Source organism: Cyprinus carpio, chromosome A19 (genome assembly GCF_018340385.1).
Source record: "Cyprinus carpio isolate SPL01 chromosome A19, ASM1834038v1, whole genome shotgun sequence".
Taxonomy (NCBI): domain Eukaryota; kingdom Metazoa; phylum Chordata; class Actinopteri; order Cypriniformes; family Cyprinidae; genus Cyprinus; species Cyprinus carpio.
In genome coordinates this window covers 15,424,247-15,443,763 of record NC_056590.1, presented here as the reverse complement: position 1 = coordinate 15,443,763, position 19,517 = coordinate 15,424,247, and the positions used below count along the sequence as shown (strand labels likewise).

Below are 19,517 nucleotides of genomic sequence, written 5' to 3'. Positions count from 1 at the left end.
AACAATGACTAAAAATTCTAATGGATTGATTCAGAATCCCGATGCATCAGTGCATCAGTTTTTCTCCATTAACTACAGCAGACTAAGAACGAGAGGACAAACAGAGAGAGATGCGAAGCACTCATTCCTCATCACTATTCTCTCAGCTCTTTAACTCTCTACATCTATCAGTCTCCACCTGTCTGCCAGTTCTTTTTATTCTGTCCCTGAAGAGGAGACGACCTTGACTCTTATGTCTCTTGGTGTGTAAGGGCAACGAGTCAGTAATTTTCTCAAAATTATTCCGTTTGTTCTCTTTCCCCTCTCGACATTTCAGTATATCTCTGTCTCTCCCTTTGTGTCTCTCTCCAATTTTCATATTCTCAAGATTGTATTACCCGTACAAACTTTTATGAAATGCTCAAAATGTTTTTCTCAGACCCTGAGAATAGGGGCACGGGGACGAGGTATAGTGCTCTTGCATCTCTTCTGAGTTAATTGTTTCCAGAGCTGTGCTTGTGTGAACTCATTTCTCAGCCTCAGGGACAGATGAGCTCGAGGGGCTTCTGCTTCCTGTTTCTGTTCACCTGTGCAGGACCTGTGGCAGCTCACAGACAGACCTGAGTGATAAATCTGCTCTTCATAAAAGACTATAGGCTCTAGTTATAAACATGTCAGTCACATTTCTGTCAATATTTGCATTAGCAGTTGAGTTTAATGTTTTTCTTCTTTTGTTATCTAAGTACATTTTGTTATAGGATGTTATAGGTGTACTTTAAAGGGATGCATCTGATCCAATACTCAGTATCCGTACCAACACCGATACAAACCCAATACTTAGCATATACTATCCTTCAGCCAAGATCGATCCAAATCCAATACTGAGCGTATACTATTCTGTGTCATTATTAAGCCCCACGAAAGACACAAAAACATTATAAAGCGATGTATTTTTTTTTATATGCTTAAATTCATTCCTTTTGATCACATTATTTCAGGTCTGAACCACCCCTTCCAATCCTATTGAAATTTCATTCAGATCGATTGATTGAGGTGTTTACATAAAGAATTTTCTGTCCAATTGAGCAATCAATCTCATTACTAATGAATTATTTGGTTGCATGTAAACTAGCTAATGTTTTAGAATGACAACTATATTCAATTTTTATACCAGGTGTGACTCTCAAATAGTATGGTATATTTAAAGGGTGACAAGAATGGATCAAATAACGTCTGCATAGACAGGCATCAGAGACAATGCTCTTCTCTAACTCATGAATAATGCATGTTGCCACTGAGAAAGGAAACCATATACCTGTAGGAAATATCGAGACTTACAGTGTCTTCACGGATTTGATTCTTAATCTCAGCTGTTTGGCATAAATACTGGTTCCAACCCTTTCCAAACTTTCTAGCCTCACAATATTTTTCATTTTACATTACCAGAGAGAGGTTTATAGTACTCACATTAGTGATAGACAGGAATAAAATTATGTAACATGTCCTGCATATCAATGACGTGATGACAGCAGGTCTATTCATACAGCACATATCAACTGAACTTCCTCTCAAAAATCTCTCTCTCTCAAAAATAAAACAAAAACAAACTGTGACTTTATATTTCAAATAGTGAGCCTTATTATGATTCTAGTCTCTTTCATAATCGAACACAACCATACCCTTGTGAAAAAGACACTTTATTATACTTTTAAAAAGAGTACTTATTATGGAAATAACTTTAAAAGAATAAACTGAATGCAATATTTTTAGCCACTTAACTGCATGTTATAAATCAAAATGTATTATAATTTAAATTTATATTAAATGCAGTGTTTTTGACCCACTAAAGTAAGACATTCATAATTACTTCTATTGTGTTTTAGATCACTTCTAAAAATAATTTAACACATTTTGTAATGATGAAGTAGTAATTTAGTACATTTAAATGTATTTACTTTAAATTTGATATCAAACAACACACTACAGAATTATAATCAAGTATGTGTGCTTTAGTTTGTTAGTCAATACATCAAAATAATTGTACTTAAAAGCAAGACAAAAGATTATTAAAACATAATGATTTAAAATGTACTTTAAAATTAAACTTTTAATTTGATATTATTACACAGTGCATGAAAGTGTACTCTCTTTAAGTGGCCTTTTACTACATTAACACTACCGTATATTCTCTGCTTTTAATTTTTTTTTAAATATATATTTTTTAAGTTTCAAACCCTCCAATTGTGCAACCAGTACAATTAAGCACACTTCTTTTTCATAAGGGTATTTATCACTCCAAATGAGACTAGCAACTGTATTACTCTGCTGTGTGAACATTGCTACAATAAATGACAACAAGAAACAAGTCCAAGCCGAAAACAATGAGATGAGCTTCTTTAAAAAAAACAATGACATTTTGACATTTAACATCAGCCTTCCATGCCTACTTGACCTCCCTTCCCCACCCCACCGCATATTACACTTACCACGGGCTTTCTGGCTGATGTCCCGAAGAAGCACTTCATAACGGATGGGTTCATCGTCCTCATTAAACACCATGTCATCTGCTGTGATGTTGTCCTCGCGCATCTGTGTGTACGGCCCCTCCACGGCAAAGTAGCACGGCCGGTCGTCGTTCTTATTATCGCTAAACATGAGCATGGCGTGTTTGTGCCAACCGAAATGCCGGTGCATCCTGACCACAAACTCGCCCAGCTTCTTGTGCGTGGGGCCGATGTTGGTGATGGACGAGTACAAATTGAAACCCAGTGCTCTCGCCCCACCTGTGATCATCGGAACCTCCCAATGTGTGGTGAAACGGGCCACCGGTGAGGACGAGTAGTCACAACCCGGCCCGATGAAAGCCCAGGGGTTATATGAGAACTTCAGGTCCACGGCCACGAGAGGAGCCACTGAATCCGAACACACTCCTTCCTTGTTTTCGCTGCTGTTGAAGACCAATTGTAGATGGTAGCCTGGCAGCAGGTTGGGGTCAGAGTTCACCTTGTCCAGGGCCCAGTGCAAGGCAGGGCCAACCCGGGGCCATGCCCAGGGATACTCAGTGTTGTGTAAAGGAAGGATGACTGCCAGGGTGATGTTCTGTTGAGGCAGATGGGGATTTAGAGCGAGCGGCTCCAGTTCAACCACTCCAAATGACACACCGTTCAGCAGAACTAGAAGAGTGAGCCTCAGCGGCCCCATCCGGAACACTTCCATTCTCAAAATAGATGGAAAGGACTAAGACTCTGAAAACATTAAAACAGAGACCCACTTGAGACATACTTTTAGCAGACCTGAAAATGCCCATCATTCACAAAATTACTGTTTACAGAAACTGTATATAACTAAAAATGTCCCACAATAAACAGTGTTAGAGTTTCTTCAGTGAAAAAGATTCTTCAGATATTTAAAAAGATATTCAGACTAAGAAAAAGTGGCTCTCTTGAGAAATGAGTTGCATGATAGGTTATTTGGGGAACCCAAGATGGTTTGTAATGGCATTGCTGGGGGCACTGCGTTCGCATGTGACACGTTCCGGCGTTCAACAACATCATCACGAAAAAGCTCTCAAAACAAAAAAAAAAAAAAACAAAACACCTAGACACACTTTAAAAAATTAACAACTCACAACACAAAACACCTTAAAACGCAAAACTGGAGAGAAAAAAAGCCTTGGAGTTCTTAAACGTGACGCAAGTGTCTATAGAGAACATTTACCAGCGTAGTCGTATTACTTCAACCTAATATATTAAAACACATTTTTGATATAAAACAATTTTCAACAGGCAAACACAATAAAATTGGTTTAAATAATATTTTACCACAGATCAGGTCGTCATTTGGTGTAATAATCCCTCTGTAATCCTCGCCTTCCTCTGTAAATTAGAATCCGTGTCTCGTGAATGCGGCGCGCATAGCTCCTGTTCTCTCGGAGAAAACGCGTCGATGTTTACAGCTCAAACCGACTCATCCAACCTACAGGAGTGAAACTTTAGTATCATAAACCTCTCCACAGAAACCAGCATGATTTCTCAAGCGCACTCCGAACGTTCTGAGGAAACGGGATTCGCAAAGAGGAAATATTTCCCTTTCCTGGTGCGCACGTGAATTTCTTGGAAACTTTGTTAATGAGTATCGAGGCTTCTTTAGTTAAAAATTATTGAACGTGTCCTCTTCTCCTTGCTGTTTTCCCGACTGGAGAAGATGGGCAAATCTCAGCGGGTGTGGGTTTGTTTCAGTATGCGCGCGATGGCACAACAAAAGTGAAGTCAAAGTCAAAAATACGTTCACGTTTGCATCTACAAAACTCGAATCTTCATGAGGAAAAATTCAAAGATTTCATAAAATAAAATGAAAGGTGTGGGTTTATTTTGAGGAACAGGTTATGTTTGAAGGCTGTTCTCCCCTCGGGCTCATCCAGTGAGTGTTGGGTCAGTCAAAGCGACGTACAGCTCAAGGTGGGAGGAGGAGAGGACTGAGAGAGGGAATGACACAGTGTGAGGGAGAGGAGGAGGAGAAAGAGAGAGAGAAAGAATGTTTAGATAGATAGATAGATGGATGGATAGATGGATGGATGGATGGATGGATAGATAGATATATAGATAGAACCACTGACTGAAAGAGCGATTAATTTATAGATAGAATTGTTGATCAAAAGTACCAAAAAATTACAAATAGAACAGTCAATCGAAAGAGAACGATCAAAAGATAACAAATAAGAATAACAAACTGATAGATAGATAGACAGACAGACAGACAGATAGATAGATAGATAGATAGATAGAACAATTAAAAGAATGATCAATAGAGCAATCAATAGATAGAACGATAAAATTATGACTGACAGACAGACAGCTAGCTAGATATAGACAGACAAATAGATAAAATGATAGAACATTCATTCTTTATTCTTAATTTTTTAAATGTATTTCTGTTTTTTAAAAATGTACAGTTTTGCATTTTTACAATTGCTTACCCCAATATTTAATAAATGGTTACTGCCATATAATTTTATGGTCATATATTGTGTGAGTGTTTTAAATGAATACTGATTGATTAGGACATTTGTGACTTAGCAATTGTGAATGAATCATTTGTTTAGGAATTAGATTGCTCCTTGACATATGTTTGTTGTAGCTACAAGATGACTGTGCCCTAACTTGTAGGATTTACTTAAAAAAGTCTTCATAACAATTTGCACTAACACATTTTAAGTAAATTTAAATAATTTAACCAAATTAAACAAACTAAACAATCAAAAAATTTAACTTGGCCAGTTAAGAGTTTGATGAGTAATATCTACTTAGTTAAATGCAATACTCAAGAACATTTCCCTCAGTTACAGTTTATAAAATTTACTTTAACAAAGTAACACTCAATAACAACCATGCTATTAAAGCATGTGGTTCACTTGCAAACAGGTAAATAAACAAACAGACAGCCTGTTATCTTTCAAAGATAATATGGCCACTCAATATAATTATTTCCCAAATGAACACAGAGACCTCAATACTTGGTACACCACACACAACGATGGTAACAATCAGTGGCTAGTGTTTGAGTATAAAATAAACATATCAATTAGAAAATAAAATCAACACCACACAAAACAAAACATAAAAAAACTAAACAAAACAACAAAAGCAACCATGAAACAGTGTAAATACAACTGGAAAACAGTGAAAAATGTAACTTTTTAATTATTCATGCCCCAGTGCATGATGGGACATATGGGATCATAACTTTGATATTTACTTAAAGAATCCTTGTAAACATAACAAGAAATTCCTAGTAAAATATACTTATAAGTTCAAACTTTAATTTCTACAAGCTTAAATTAAGTATTAATATAGAATTTACTTTTTTTTTTTCTTGCCTTAACTAAATTTTTTAATGTAGAAATTACATTTGTTTTTATGTAGTATTTACTTCACCACAATATCATTTTTATCAGTGCAGGATGAGTAGCCACTTTATCATTGTGTAACAATAACTTGACCTCTTGCATGGGAATACACAGGAAAAACAGTTCGCTGGATAGATGAGAAAGCAGGCCTTGTCGTGTTGTCCCTGCCACTGTGTGAGTGTTCGGTGTGAGGCGAGGTGAGGTGGGGTCCCTCTCGACCTCCGGCATTTTAATCACATGCCTTTCTTCCTCCTCATTGTTCCAGCTTTTTCGCCCACTTCCTCCCAATTAAAACATGCTATTTTTGTATAGTCCTTTACGCTTTTATTGGCTTCTCCGTCCTTTCCTCTGTTGTGTTCTGTTCTCTTCTCCGTTTGGCCTTCTGCGGGAGCGTCTCATCTTGCGCGTCCTCAGCAGCACTCACCCTGACAAACAACTTCCAGATCAATAAAGTACAGGGAGGACTTCAGCCGCTGGCTTCCCGATCACAGAGCGCACCGGGAAAGGCATGCTGTGTGCCAGGCCAGCACCTCCCGGTTATGGCTGGTCGTAAATAAGAAGCATAGGGAGGGCTGGACAGCTGATAAATTGTGAGCCACTTTCACTTTCCCCGCCTCCAGGAGGGCCGATGTGTTACTTTCAAACTTCTGCCACTGTCCTTGTGACCCAGCTGACCAAATGCCCTTTCATTCATTCTCTGATTGCCAATGCTGCTTATCCGGACCCCCCTTGCACCTTTGACCTCATCCGGTCAACCACACACACATACCAATGGCTAGAGTTTCCAAAACAGGATATGTTGCATTCTTACTCATTCTGTCATACGCTCTTTCTCTGACAATGCTCAATTACTACTATTTAACTCTTGCTATTTCTGCAATATATATATATATATATATATATAGTGCGTGCAGTATAAAATTACCTTATGCTTGAAAAAAATAATAGGATAGATAGATAGATAGATAGATAGATCTCCACAAATTACGAAGGTGGCTGTTTTTGCTTTCAAAACAGTGATTTTCGTTTAAAAGGTGAGCAGTTTGCATCTCTTTTTTAAAATGTTTATGCATAATGCATTAGCCTTCACATACTACATTTAAAAACTAGTAGGCAGTGTGCAGTATATATTGCGCAATACGCATTAGGCCATTTAGAACACAGGCTCTCTCTTTTTAGCATTTCCAGGGTTGTTATTACGGGTAACCTCCTCTCATCTCTTCCCTCTCCTCCCCCTTTCCTACGTTCTTCTGTATTACTCACTCAAACTAAGAGGAGTTCAACCTCCAATAAATCCTCCACATTCAAAGTTCTCTTCTTTGTTCCAAACAAACACAAGTGACTTTTACCAGTGACGTACGCAATCACTATATGGTAAAAACGGAACAGCCTACACACATTCCTGTGTGCGCAAAAATACGCACAAACTGTTCATGCTTGTTTTGTTTTGGTCTGAATTCTTCCATGGCCTAATGAAACTGCTTCCTCCCTCTGTGTTTCCAGGATGTTTGATGTTTTGAGTGATCTCTCATCCTTTTTTTTGTGCTCTTTGGTCAATGGCTTCTAAACCTCATGATGCAGCGAGAAGAGGTCTGGAATTACGGTGCGGAAATGAACAAGGAGGACATGCCTTTGTGTGAGAGTGTGTCAAGTGTCTTGATCTTAATAGCTGTGTAACATTTCATTTGCATCTAATCTCTCGTCTGGATCAAGAAGTGGTCTGCTGCATTACCTCAGCACGAATAAGTCTGCTCCATAATGACGCTTTGCATCTGCTCAGCAGTGACTTCCTGCATGTGTACGTGGGAGGAAACGCTCGAGTCCCTCTCCCTTTTCCTCAAAGCACCTTTACTAGGTCCCTTTATTGAAAGAACACAATGATTTTTCTGTGGAATAACATCCTTTCTGATCCTCTGGTTATTTTACACTACAGATCTGGTGTTTGGTTGGTTAACCACTGCTTACACACATGACTATTATGCTGCTTTGGTAGAAAAAGTGGTGCAAATGTACTTTGGGAAGAGATGTCAGCAGCTCTTGGTATAGTCTGAATCACAGTACACACACAAAAATAACCTGTGGCCTCTCTTAAGCACAAGTCCTACTCATACTCAAGTTTACCATGGCAACCAGTATCGGCTAGTTGCCTTGTTACAAGGCCTTGTTGCCTTGTTCCAGAAGTGATCAGAATATATATTCTGGATAAACTCTAAACATGCCTTACTGTCACAATAGATTATCACATTTTCTGAATACACTTGCATATTGCTGATACAATGCTAAGGTATTGTGGGTGGTTACCAGGGTGTTGCTATGCAGTTGCTAAGGTGGCTAACCTCCAAATCTCTATGATATTCTGGTCTCTAGACATGACTCAGATCCCTCCTTCAATGTAGGTCTAACTTTGTACTCACATTTACCATTGCATATTTAGGAATTTTATGTAAGGGCATGGAAATTTTGCATTGGGTTTTTCATGTGAACTTGACACCTTGACCAACATAAGGCTGGTTTAAAAGTGATTTCTGTTTGAGCAGTACTTTGTGCATTACTACACTATTGACAGTGGACAATAGACCTTTTTGCCATTAAAAAATAAAAATAAAATAATAATAATACTACTACTACTACTAATAATAATAATAATAATTAATATACTAATGTGATTATGCCTTAATGCAGTGGTTCCCAATCCAGGTCCTGGAGTATCCCCAGCTCTAAACATTTTGTATGTCTCCTTAATAAAACACACTGATTCAACTCATCAGCTCATTTGTAGGGACTTCAAGACCTGAAATTGTTGTGTCAGTTGAGAGTGATATCTAAAGTAAGTACTGTTGGAGGTACTCCAGGACCAGGTTTGGAAACCACTGGATTAAGGGATTTTATTGTCCACCAGGCAAAAATCATAAGTATGATTGCTTAAAAACAATTCTTAATAAGCCACACAATATGAAGTATCATCCATGTCTATATTAGCACTAACTTTTATGGGTTTCATTAAATAATTCTATGTATTATCTTGTAAAGAGTAAAAAGGACAATGTTTTAAAAACTGCAAAAGGTTAATTATAGTATAACATTCCTGGAATAAAAAGATCAAGTGCAGTCTGAATGATCAATGTGAGATTTTAAATTCAGAACAGACTGCTACTGTCTTCACTTTAGGTTTCATTTTCAGAATTTCTTGTTATTTTGCTTCAGGAAACCATGATTCAATTGATTCAAGTGGAAAAGATAATTAATGAATTGTGGCTGTATCTTCAGAATATCCACTTAATCTGATATGAGTTAACTACATGATCACGTGACAGATAACCTTGGTCAAACCTCATTTGGAGAAAGAACATGTACAAAGCCAGTTCAAGTGAAACAAGTATGGATTTCTGTAAAAACTACCATTGAATATGAAGTTTGTTAAGGACATGGTCACAACTGCTAGGCTCAAGTTTTAAAAGGTGTAAACCAACTGATAGTGATTCAGAGAATCAACTCAATTTTGCTGTTTGTAACCTCAATGACCCAAAAAGCTTCTCTATTAGTGAAAATACCAGAAGGCAAGTAAGCTATAGCTTCCTTATCAGGGAGAATGTCTGACTACTATTTTACCATCATTTTTATCAGCCTTGAGGAGCTGCTGGATATGGGTGGTCATCATCCATGCAACTGTTATCAACTGATATCAAAAATTATCCTGGAAATCTCTGTTCCCATACCTGCATTTCCGTTATTACAGTTTTACTATGCGAAGTGATATGGAACTGTAATGCGGTCAAGAGAATTGCCTGGAACTATGTTCGCCGTGCGTTTCTCAGAAAATAATTGCACTTCTCAGAACATTCGTCAGCCAATCAGATTCAAGCATTCAACGGCCCTGTAGTATAAGAGACTAATAATGTTGAAAAGGGAATAATATTTCACAATGCATCAATGCAAAATACATGCATTGTACATGCAGCTCAATTTTTGTGGCTATGCAGACTTGTGCATGCACTGTTATCCATTCATGAATGATTCAAGTGCTCAAATCGATGAAGTGTAGTTTGTGTGCAAGACGGAGCAGAATGTGTAAAATAAACTATACCCAGGCCTTTGCAGTTCAGGCCTTTATTAATTACAGGCAGATAATCTCTGCTACAGTGATATGTATATAAATCGTGGCCTAATGGTTAAAGAGTCGGACTCGTAACCCAGAGGTTGCAGGTTTGAGTCTCGTACTGGCAGGGATTGTAGCTGTGGGGAGTGAATGTACAGCGCTCTCTCCCACCTTCAGTACCACGACTGAAGTGCCCTTGAGCAAGGCACCAAACCCCCAACTGCTCCTCGGGCGCAGCAGTAAAAAAAAAAAAAAAGGCTGCCCACTGCTCCGGGTGTTTGTTCACTGTGTGTGTGTGTGTGTGTGTGTGTGTCCACTTTGGATGGGATAAATGCAGAGCACTATCCAAGTCACCATACTTGGCCACATGTCACATCACTATCTATATGTGTGTGTGTGTGTGTGCTTTGAAATCTACATTTCATGAAATCTACAAATCAAGACCCTAGAGCTGGGGTGCTGGGGGACTCTTCAATTCTGCAGGAAAGTGGACACCCAAGCTTTCACTGTAAAAAAAAGTCTGTAGTTTTTACACAAATAATTTTGGCAGCTGTGGTTGCCAGAATACTTGTAAAAAATACACTGTAAAAAAAAGTCTGTAGTTTTTACAAAAATAATTGTGTGTGGTTGCCAGAATACTTTGTAAAAAATACAGAAAAACTGTAAACACAATTACGGCCAAAAACTGTAAATTTTACAGTATAAAACTGTTATTTAACAAACAAGAAAAAATTAATGTAAACCATAAATTCAACAACGCACACTGCTACTAAAATCTGTTTTGTACCTCTAACATACTGGACAACCACCATAATAATGCAGGTGGTAAAAGAGAAAGCCACATGAAGAATCGAAGTTCATCACAAGTAGCTTCGCCACAAGCAGAAGTTTATATTAGAAGGTGCACAAAGTCATGGAGGGTGACTACTTAAACAATTCAATAAACTTTCATTAAACAGCAGAAGATGTAACATAAAGCCCAAATGTACAACTGATAACAAAAACCTATTAACAAACATGATTATTTAAACAAAATACTTTCAAATGTGTGGAGCGTCACACAGGGAATTCTGGGAATATCAGTTTACAGTTTTTGACTGTAAATTATACGTTTATTTGTTCTTTTTTATTTCTAAAAACTGTAAAATTAACAGCATTGCACTGTAATAATTACATGAAATGTCTGGTTAGATCTTTTACAGTTTTTCCCTGTATATAGTACAGGAACTTACTATTAAACCTATTAACACTTTTCCCTTGCTTTAGGGGGCTCCGTATGAACCAACCAATCTGTGGCAAACCCAAGCAGCTTCAGGATTGGACACCCTTGCTTTAGGGGGCTCTGTATGAACCAACCAATCTGTGGCAAACCCAAGCAGCTTATCACCAACAATAATTTTGAAAATTAGCTGAAGGAGAACTGTAGCTGTAAAGCCTCAGAAAAAGTAATGGCTAGCAAGCCACATGCAATCAGGCAGGATGTAATTTTACCTCAAAGCTATGGTCAGTGTTATGCTGGCAAAGAAAGTGGTTAACCAACTCTATTTGATTCCTCAGTCTAATAATACAGTTTAGCACAGAATAGATGACAGAAAATGGGTTAGGTCTGACTGTGATGGCAAAATCAACAACTAATACAACAGTTTGTGGGTTCCAGCAAAGATGAAGATCTGGTACACACGTCGCCAAGGATTGATCGCAAAGGAAATTAATGTGTTGGATTGAGTTGTCAGAAAGATTAACTATAACAAGTGTGACCTTTACAAACACTCCTGTTTTAATCTTTATACAAAGATATAGCATGAACAATGCCAGCTTCCATTACACATAGAAGTGCAATAACTCTTTTATGGAAAAGTTCTCACTCATCTGTTTCATTTGCATTATGAGGTGAGAACAATTTTTATGGATTCATAGTTCAACCTTGTAGACCAGCTGCATCATTTCAGCAGGCTCAGCAAATCGTCCTACTTGGCTGACATTTTCAGGTACTTAAATGGTCTGGCCACCAAGACAAAAGGCAAAGGCCAACAATGACTCCTTTAAAACTGTATGAAGTTTGGCCAAAAAATAAAAGCAGCTTGTTTATGCTGTAGGCCTACTACAGTCACCAACAGAATTTGAAAATTCAGCTGCAGAACTTCTTCACTGGTCTGTATCTCTGCACAGCGGGATAAAGAACCCATTTGCTTGCTGCAGTGACAATGTCATTGTGGATATCGGTTCCAGATAACGATTACGAAATCCTCCGATATGATGGTAAAGGCAGCCTCTGTGAAATGTTTAGGTGGTTGCTACAGTGACGCCTTCATCTGGCAAAAAACAAAACAAAACAAACAAACAAAAAAAAGATTTCTGCTAATTTATTAGTAATTGTCATTTCCACTCCACCTGTCCTTGCTATTTGCCAACCCTAACTTCAGACATCATTATTCCCACAAGGGACACCATGGCAGAAAAAGGCTAAGCTGCTCATTTGTGGAACTTGAACTGAGCTCCTTTTCCATGAGAAGACTCATTCACTCCACTCAGTCTGAAACTACTGAGACCAATATTATATAATTCAAATTGAATTAAAAAATACAATGCTCAAAAAAAAAAAAAATAATAATAAAAAATAAGGGAACACTTAAATCACACACTGAAGGGAAATCTCGACATAACAACATCTAGGCATGCTCCTGATAAGATAGCGGATGGTCTCCTGTTGATCTCCTGCCAGACCTGGATCAGGGCTTCAGTAAGCTCCTGGACAGTTTGTGGTGCTGCTTGCCAGCTTCAAATACTCTGATACAAAACAACTGGATTCAGGTCTGAGAAGCACGAGTGGACCATCAACTAAGGAGCATATATACACAGTATATATGCCATATATACACATACATCTCATTTATACTATATATACATATTAGGTCAGTTTGAAAGTCACACTTTCTCTTTGTTACCTTGTTTTTATTAGCTTTCAGCCGATGGCAGTAAATGTTTATTAGACAGCCTGACAGCGCAGCACATGCAGACAAACACACAGGCACATTGTAATTACTTGTTTGCTCAGTGTGATTCCTAGCATATGGTTCTAGTTAAGATCCATTTGTCTTTGTTCTTGTATTTTGATTCAGATTTTATCTGGGCTCATTTTAATACCCCAAAATAATAAAAGCATGTCCATGCAAATGTAAGGCTCTAGTTAGTGGCGGTTGCTAAGGCAAGCATTGTTATTATTATCCCTCATACTTAGAGAGAATTAAACATACCTGTAAGCACTGTTTTTGCTACAGTCATACTTCAAATCATACGCCATGTTTGACAAAAGGTGTGCTATTACTTTTTTGGTCATTTCTGGGTTGGATTTTTGCTTGGGGGATGATAAAAAGGGCAAAAATATCCCATATATCCTATGTATACTGAATCGGGATCTGAGTCATATCTAGAGACCAGAATATCACAGAGACTTGGAGGTAGGCTCTTTTGACTCACAACCACTCAGAAAACCTTATAGCATCCGCATACAAAAACTGACTAAAAACCACATTTAGACACATTAGCCACCATACAGCAACACCCTAGAATCATTGCATAACATCTTTTACAGGCAGAATGTAAAACATCTAGTCTTGAACATGTAGTCCAGTTTCTCTCAAACATTCAAGGCCAAGTACCATCCTTCATCTAACCAGAACATCAGTGTACCAAATACCACATGATCAAACGTTGCTGGAAAACCTGTTATACACAATGTACTACTACATGCCATCTGCTGTCTGATTCATAGTTCATACTTTTTTAGAAATTAAAAGGCCTTTCAGTAAAATGTAAAAAATGTCCCTCTTCAGGCATGTCCTTTTGAATCTTTAATGATTTTTATAAACTAAACATAAAACTAACGTTTGTATTGTTCAAATATGATCCATCAGGTTTCTGAGGAACGATAATTTGTTCATCTCTCAATTATCACTACATTGCATTATATGTTTTGACCTCAACAATAAAAACTTACATAGCTTTGATCATAAAACTAAGAATTTAATGATATTACAGGCACTTAGAATTTTTTTTACTTTTGGTTGGCCCTTTGCACATCTGTGGAAGAAAAACACACTACACTACAGTAACGTTTAGAAGTTTTGCAAGTCAGTGCAAACACACTAGTAATATATTTTAAAATTTTGCTGTTATATGTTAAAAATTCTCTCATATGTTAAAAGATCTTGAACTGCTCTGTCTGCTTTCAATATACTGACATCATGCACATAAAAACTGAATGCTGAGCAAGGATTGTGGAAAGCAGACTGCTTCAGGAAATACAGCTAAAGGCACTGAAGCTCACAGACTGTAAGGTCAAACAGAACAATAGCTCACCTTTTAGGCACTCTTAGACACACTTGTACTCTTTTTTAGGCACTTGTAGATGTATCAGCATGGTGGTACCAGTGGGTACCTGAAAGAGAACATTACATTTGTAATCAGAAATTATAAACCATGAAAAATTACATTTTGAATAACATACTTTTCTGATTTTTTTAATAGGGAAAAATTCCAGGAATGTGCTGAAAAACATTTGAGGGGATATGTGAAAACCAAGCTGTTTTCTGTATATTGTTTGTGTAATTCATAGATAGAAGTCCATAGAATCAACAGACCTACATGTAAGTACTGATGGAAGCGAAAGGAAATCTGATAGATGAGAATAACACAATGCATAGATTGGCAGAATTATTGGTTTTATAATCAATAACACACAGTCATAGACTGTCAATAGCAAAAAGCTTTCCACAGTACATAGAGCTGGGCTGCCTCTTCACATCTACAGCATCCTTTTAACTCCTATCTGAAAATAACTTGCTTTCATTATCTACAATCACAGCTTGTCATGTGGACACTTTGATGTAGCTATATGACCTAAACACATGGGGGGAAAGCAACTGCTGTACAGAAACTCATTTTATTTTAGTTTAATTTGCTGTGAGTACATGGGCTGTGCTTCAGTGTGTGTGGTGGGACCTGCATGGTTCATAAATGAAATTGTCTGGAAGGTGATATCATAGCTTTAGCTCTCTCCTCCAAGCACTTTTGCAGTTAAAGGACATGTCAAACAATACCCATAATCTCAACTTCAAATCACAACCAGTCCAGTTATATAATATCTTACAATTAGCAACATCTTTTTTTTTGGGGGAGTCTACGTTCCAAAATAAATTCCACTTACAATGCGTAGCTAAATCATGTCTTTTCCATCTTTCTTTCACACTGAAATGCAGAAGATAATACATCTCATAACAGGCACAGTTTAGCATTCACTTGTAAAAACAGCAGAAACAAATGCCCACCACCTGCAGAGAAAACCTTTCATTGGCAATCAGTGAGAGAGATGAATATGTATAGCACTTCAGCCAAGACTGTGATACAAATTGGCTGTTAAAGTAGCTCTCTTAACAGCTGAAGTGGGAAAACTATGTAACAAGTTCTCAAAAACCGTCACAAAAACTGCATTTAATTGCTAAAATTAGTTACACATTATCACAATTAGTATAGACCCTAAATGAAGATGGCAAATTTAAGGAGTCATATGATGCTGCAAAAAGAACATTATTTTGTGTATTTGGTGTAATGAAATGTGTTTATGCGGTTTAAGGTTCAAAAAACACATTATTTTCCATATAATGTACATTATAGTTTCTCCTCTATGCCCTGCCTTCTGAAACGTGTTGATTACAAAGCTCATCGGTCTGAAAAGGGAGGTGTGCTCTGATATTCCACATATACACAACACTTTGATATTCACAATAACTCAATCAAGCGACTGAAATAAAACTCACCCCCACCAACATACTGTGATGCCGTCTGACAGCAGAATGAGACTCAGTCCAGCTGCTCTGCTCATGCACATCCCATCATCGCTTTCTTTTACCAGTTCAGTCAATGTACTGTTACGAGTAACTGAATAGTTTGGGATATTGGTTTATTTCGTGTCAGAGGGAGTGTAAGGCATGTTTATAAACCAAATAACTTAAGTTATTTGTGGATTAGTGCGTACTGGAGACGCGAACCGTTTCAAACGATTCAGATAGATTTGGTGAACTGGTCGACTGGTTCACTAAGACGATCCGGTTAAACAGAAAGATAAGTACACGATCCGGACATCACTAGGCAAGACAAAACAAATAAAACCCATTAGAAACAAGGCATTTGTTGCATCCAGTGGGGACATAACATTATGGATTATAATGACTTATACTGACTTTTTACGCATTTCATTGCATATCGCGCTGCGTAAACATAAAACCATGTCTGCATTTGTGATCAGATAAACAACAAACAACAAGCCTACTCTACTGCTCAAAACCTGCATTTGAATCATCTTTGGCAAATCATTTAAATATAAGAAACGTACTTACAGGCTGTGAGTCAGAATCGCCAGACTGTCCTTGCAAAGTTGAAAAAAAAAAAAACTGCCCAACTTCATAGAAACAACCATTGTGCCACAGACGCATTGCAGGCTACTGGTTCATGAAACAGTCCTCAACCTCCATAAAATGCACAGCACAAATCTGAATATTTGGGTCGAACTACTAGAGATGTGGGGGCGTTTTAGAACGAGCCGTTTTAGGGGGGTGTGGTTGACCCTTAATTTTACAAAGAATATCTCTTTGGATTTGAGACATTAGTATTTGTAACTTTACAGATTTTCTTTATGCACAAAGAGCTTGTAACACTCCAAAGAGAAAGGAAAAGTTTAAATCACATCATATGACCCAGTCATAGCATAGCCAGAATTTTATTTTTGAGCGGACCAGGGCAATAGTGAGCAGGCACTAGGCTAACTAACGCCAATCCGCTGCCCCCAACCCCGAACTCAAGGCTGGTTATAGCCTATGTCACAATATTGTAAATATATGTTTTAAACCAGGAAGGCGAGCCAATGGATAACACACAATCAATGTGCAAACTTTTCTCAAGAGTTAGGCCTATGCATGAACCAGTCGATTCACTAGAAAGTGAAAATAAAAACTGATGGCGTTTTCGGTATTTGATGCTGCATTAATAGCGTATATTCTCTCAGAGACGACGAAAGACGAATCTACTTCATTTGCAGAATGGTAGCCTATAGACTATTGCTAAATGTTTTAATTTACTCCCTTAAAGGGATACTCCACCCCAAAATGAAAATTTTGGCATTAATCACTTACCCTCATGTTCATCCAAACCTGTAAAAGCTCCGTTCGTCTTCGGAAAACAAATTAAGATATTTTGGATGAAAACCAGGAGGCCTGTGACTTTCCCATAGACTGCCAAGTAAATAACAGTGTCAAGGTCGCTTCGTATAACCCAGATTGCATGTCTGATGGCAGATGGAGTATTCTGATGACGACTTTCATACCTTTTATGGACCTTGTTTTTTATTTTTAAAGTCGGTGTGTGAAATAAATCTTTTTCATTGATGATTGCAGTGTTAATAATTTTAATTATAGGCCTATAATTCACTGTATAATAAACCTGTTTTGAAAGACCTTGTAAAAACATTTTCAATAAGCTAGCCTAATCTTTATTATCCTCGCAGGGCGTCAGTTATGCACTGATGCGCTATGAAATTATTGCAGGGCAAATTAATTGTAGCCTAATATTAATTTAATAATAAATGTAACTTAATAATAATAATATGCCCATAGGCTAATAAGAAAAATGTAACATGCCTAAGTTAATTAAAAATACCAAATTAGATATAACTAAAGTGTATAAAATTTATTTTATTTATATTTTATTATATTTTATTTATCATGTTATCATTTGTGTACAGTTTAAGTGAAGTGAGTGAAGTGAAAGTGACATACAGCCAAGTATCGTGACCCATACTCAGAATTCGTGCTCTGCATTTAATCCATTCAAAGTGCACACACACAGCAGTGAACACACACATCCGGAGCAGCCATTTATGCTGCGGCGCCCGGGGAGCAGTTGGGGGTTTGGTGCCTTGCACAAGGGCACCTCAGTCATGGTGTTGCCGGCCCGAGACTCGAACCCACAACCTTAGGGTTAGGAGTCAAACTCTCTAACCATCAGGCCACGACTTCCCCGTTTATGGAGCTAACCGCTATAGCCCTGCTAAAAATGGCCCAGCGACGCCCATGCTTCTTACATCCATTTCGGAGAACAAGGACAAATATTTAAATCGATCGCTCAGGCATTAAGTGGCACCGAAATGAGGCACCGAAATCTGCGTTCTGATTCAGTTCTAGTACATACCAGTTACATAGGTACCGGTGCCAACCCTACCTTTAGTTGCACCACTTCACTGCTATTCACAACTCATGGGACAGTAAAGTGTCCCTTGCATGCTCATGTATAAATCTCCTCAGAAGTAATAATCTAATTTCCCTTCTGTTTATGAACAATATGAATTCAGACATACTACTTATTTTGCATACTGTTTTTTGCCTATTATATAGTAGGCAAGTAGCTAAAGTATTCGGATGCAGACAGTAGCTATGTTTCCATTCACCTATTTTTATTTGCATTTTGGGATGTCGTATTAAAAAAAGTGCCTTCTCCTATTCCATAAATTCTAAAACTAAGTTGCATAAATTTCTTATCCGCATCTTGAAATTTAGTGCATGTGAATGCCTACTAACCACTAACCTCAATCTCCTTCTCCTACTGTATCAAATAAAACTGTTCTTCTTGAAATTTAGTGCATGTGAATGCCTACTAACCACTGGTCTCTCTCTATCCACCTTATTTTTAAAGCCATTTTCTAACTTGAATGTGCACTGCTTCCGGTTTCATTCACTTCCAGTTTATTTCACTTGTACAAAATACTTGGTTGTGCTACTTAATATTGCAAACTGGTATTTGTTATTTTTATGTATTATCACAATCATAAACGCTGTTTGTTGCCCAAATAGTTTTACCATTTACTGCACTTTGTGATTTTTGTAGTTATGACATTTTGTAGTCCGCGCTCCCTCTGGTCTTTGTTGCTCATGTCGCCTCAAATAACCTACTATTATTTAAAAATCCAATCGCTGGCAATTTGAGTTTTATCTTAGTTTCAACTGCGAGCAGTTACAAAACTGGTTCGTATTGCTGTAGCGAAATCTCACTGGTCCAAAATCTCACCAAAACATCTAGATGTGGTATAATATAATGAAGAGAAGCCTCAACTTTGGCAAAATTCTTTGTGCATAATTTTAAATTATAATAAATATAGTTTTTAAATATGGGTTAGGCTTACACATCTACATTGTTGACCTGTTTCTTCTGCCAATGATATAGTCTAAAATCAAACTCTGTTCTCACACTGAAGGCAAATGCACTTTAACAAAAATAATGAACTTTGGCTAAACGGGAGAGCATCTGCTCAGCTACAGGAGGGTAATTGGGCTGATCTGGTCTTGTAAACACTGCGGATAAGACCAGCATAAATGTCTGGTTAGAGGCAATTCAAGTCCAAGCAGGCACATTTTATGTTTATGGAGCCTCTGCAGATCCCCTTTATTGAATCAAATGTTTTTTTTTTAGTGTCAACCTATCCATATTACA

General features: G+C 37.6%; 1 protein-coding gene across 1 annotated transcript in view; it reads right to left on the bottom strand.

The window, feature by feature from the left end:
• The window catches only part of npr1a (natriuretic peptide receptor 1a), a 105,495-nt gene extending 101,064 nt beyond the window's left edge, over positions 1-4,431 (bottom strand). Inside the window, exons 1-2 of the mRNA XM_042776731.1 lie at positions 3,801-4,431; positions 2,466-3,224 (exon numbers count right to left, since the gene is read on the bottom strand). Of these exons, the coding sequence (XP_042632665.1) occupies positions 2,466-3,195 (730 nt within the window). The 5' untranslated portion in view covers positions 3,196-3,224; positions 3,801-4,431. The remainder of the gene's footprint in view (positions 1-2,465; positions 3,225-3,800) is intronic.
• Positions 4,432-19,517: the final 15,086 nt, after the last annotated feature.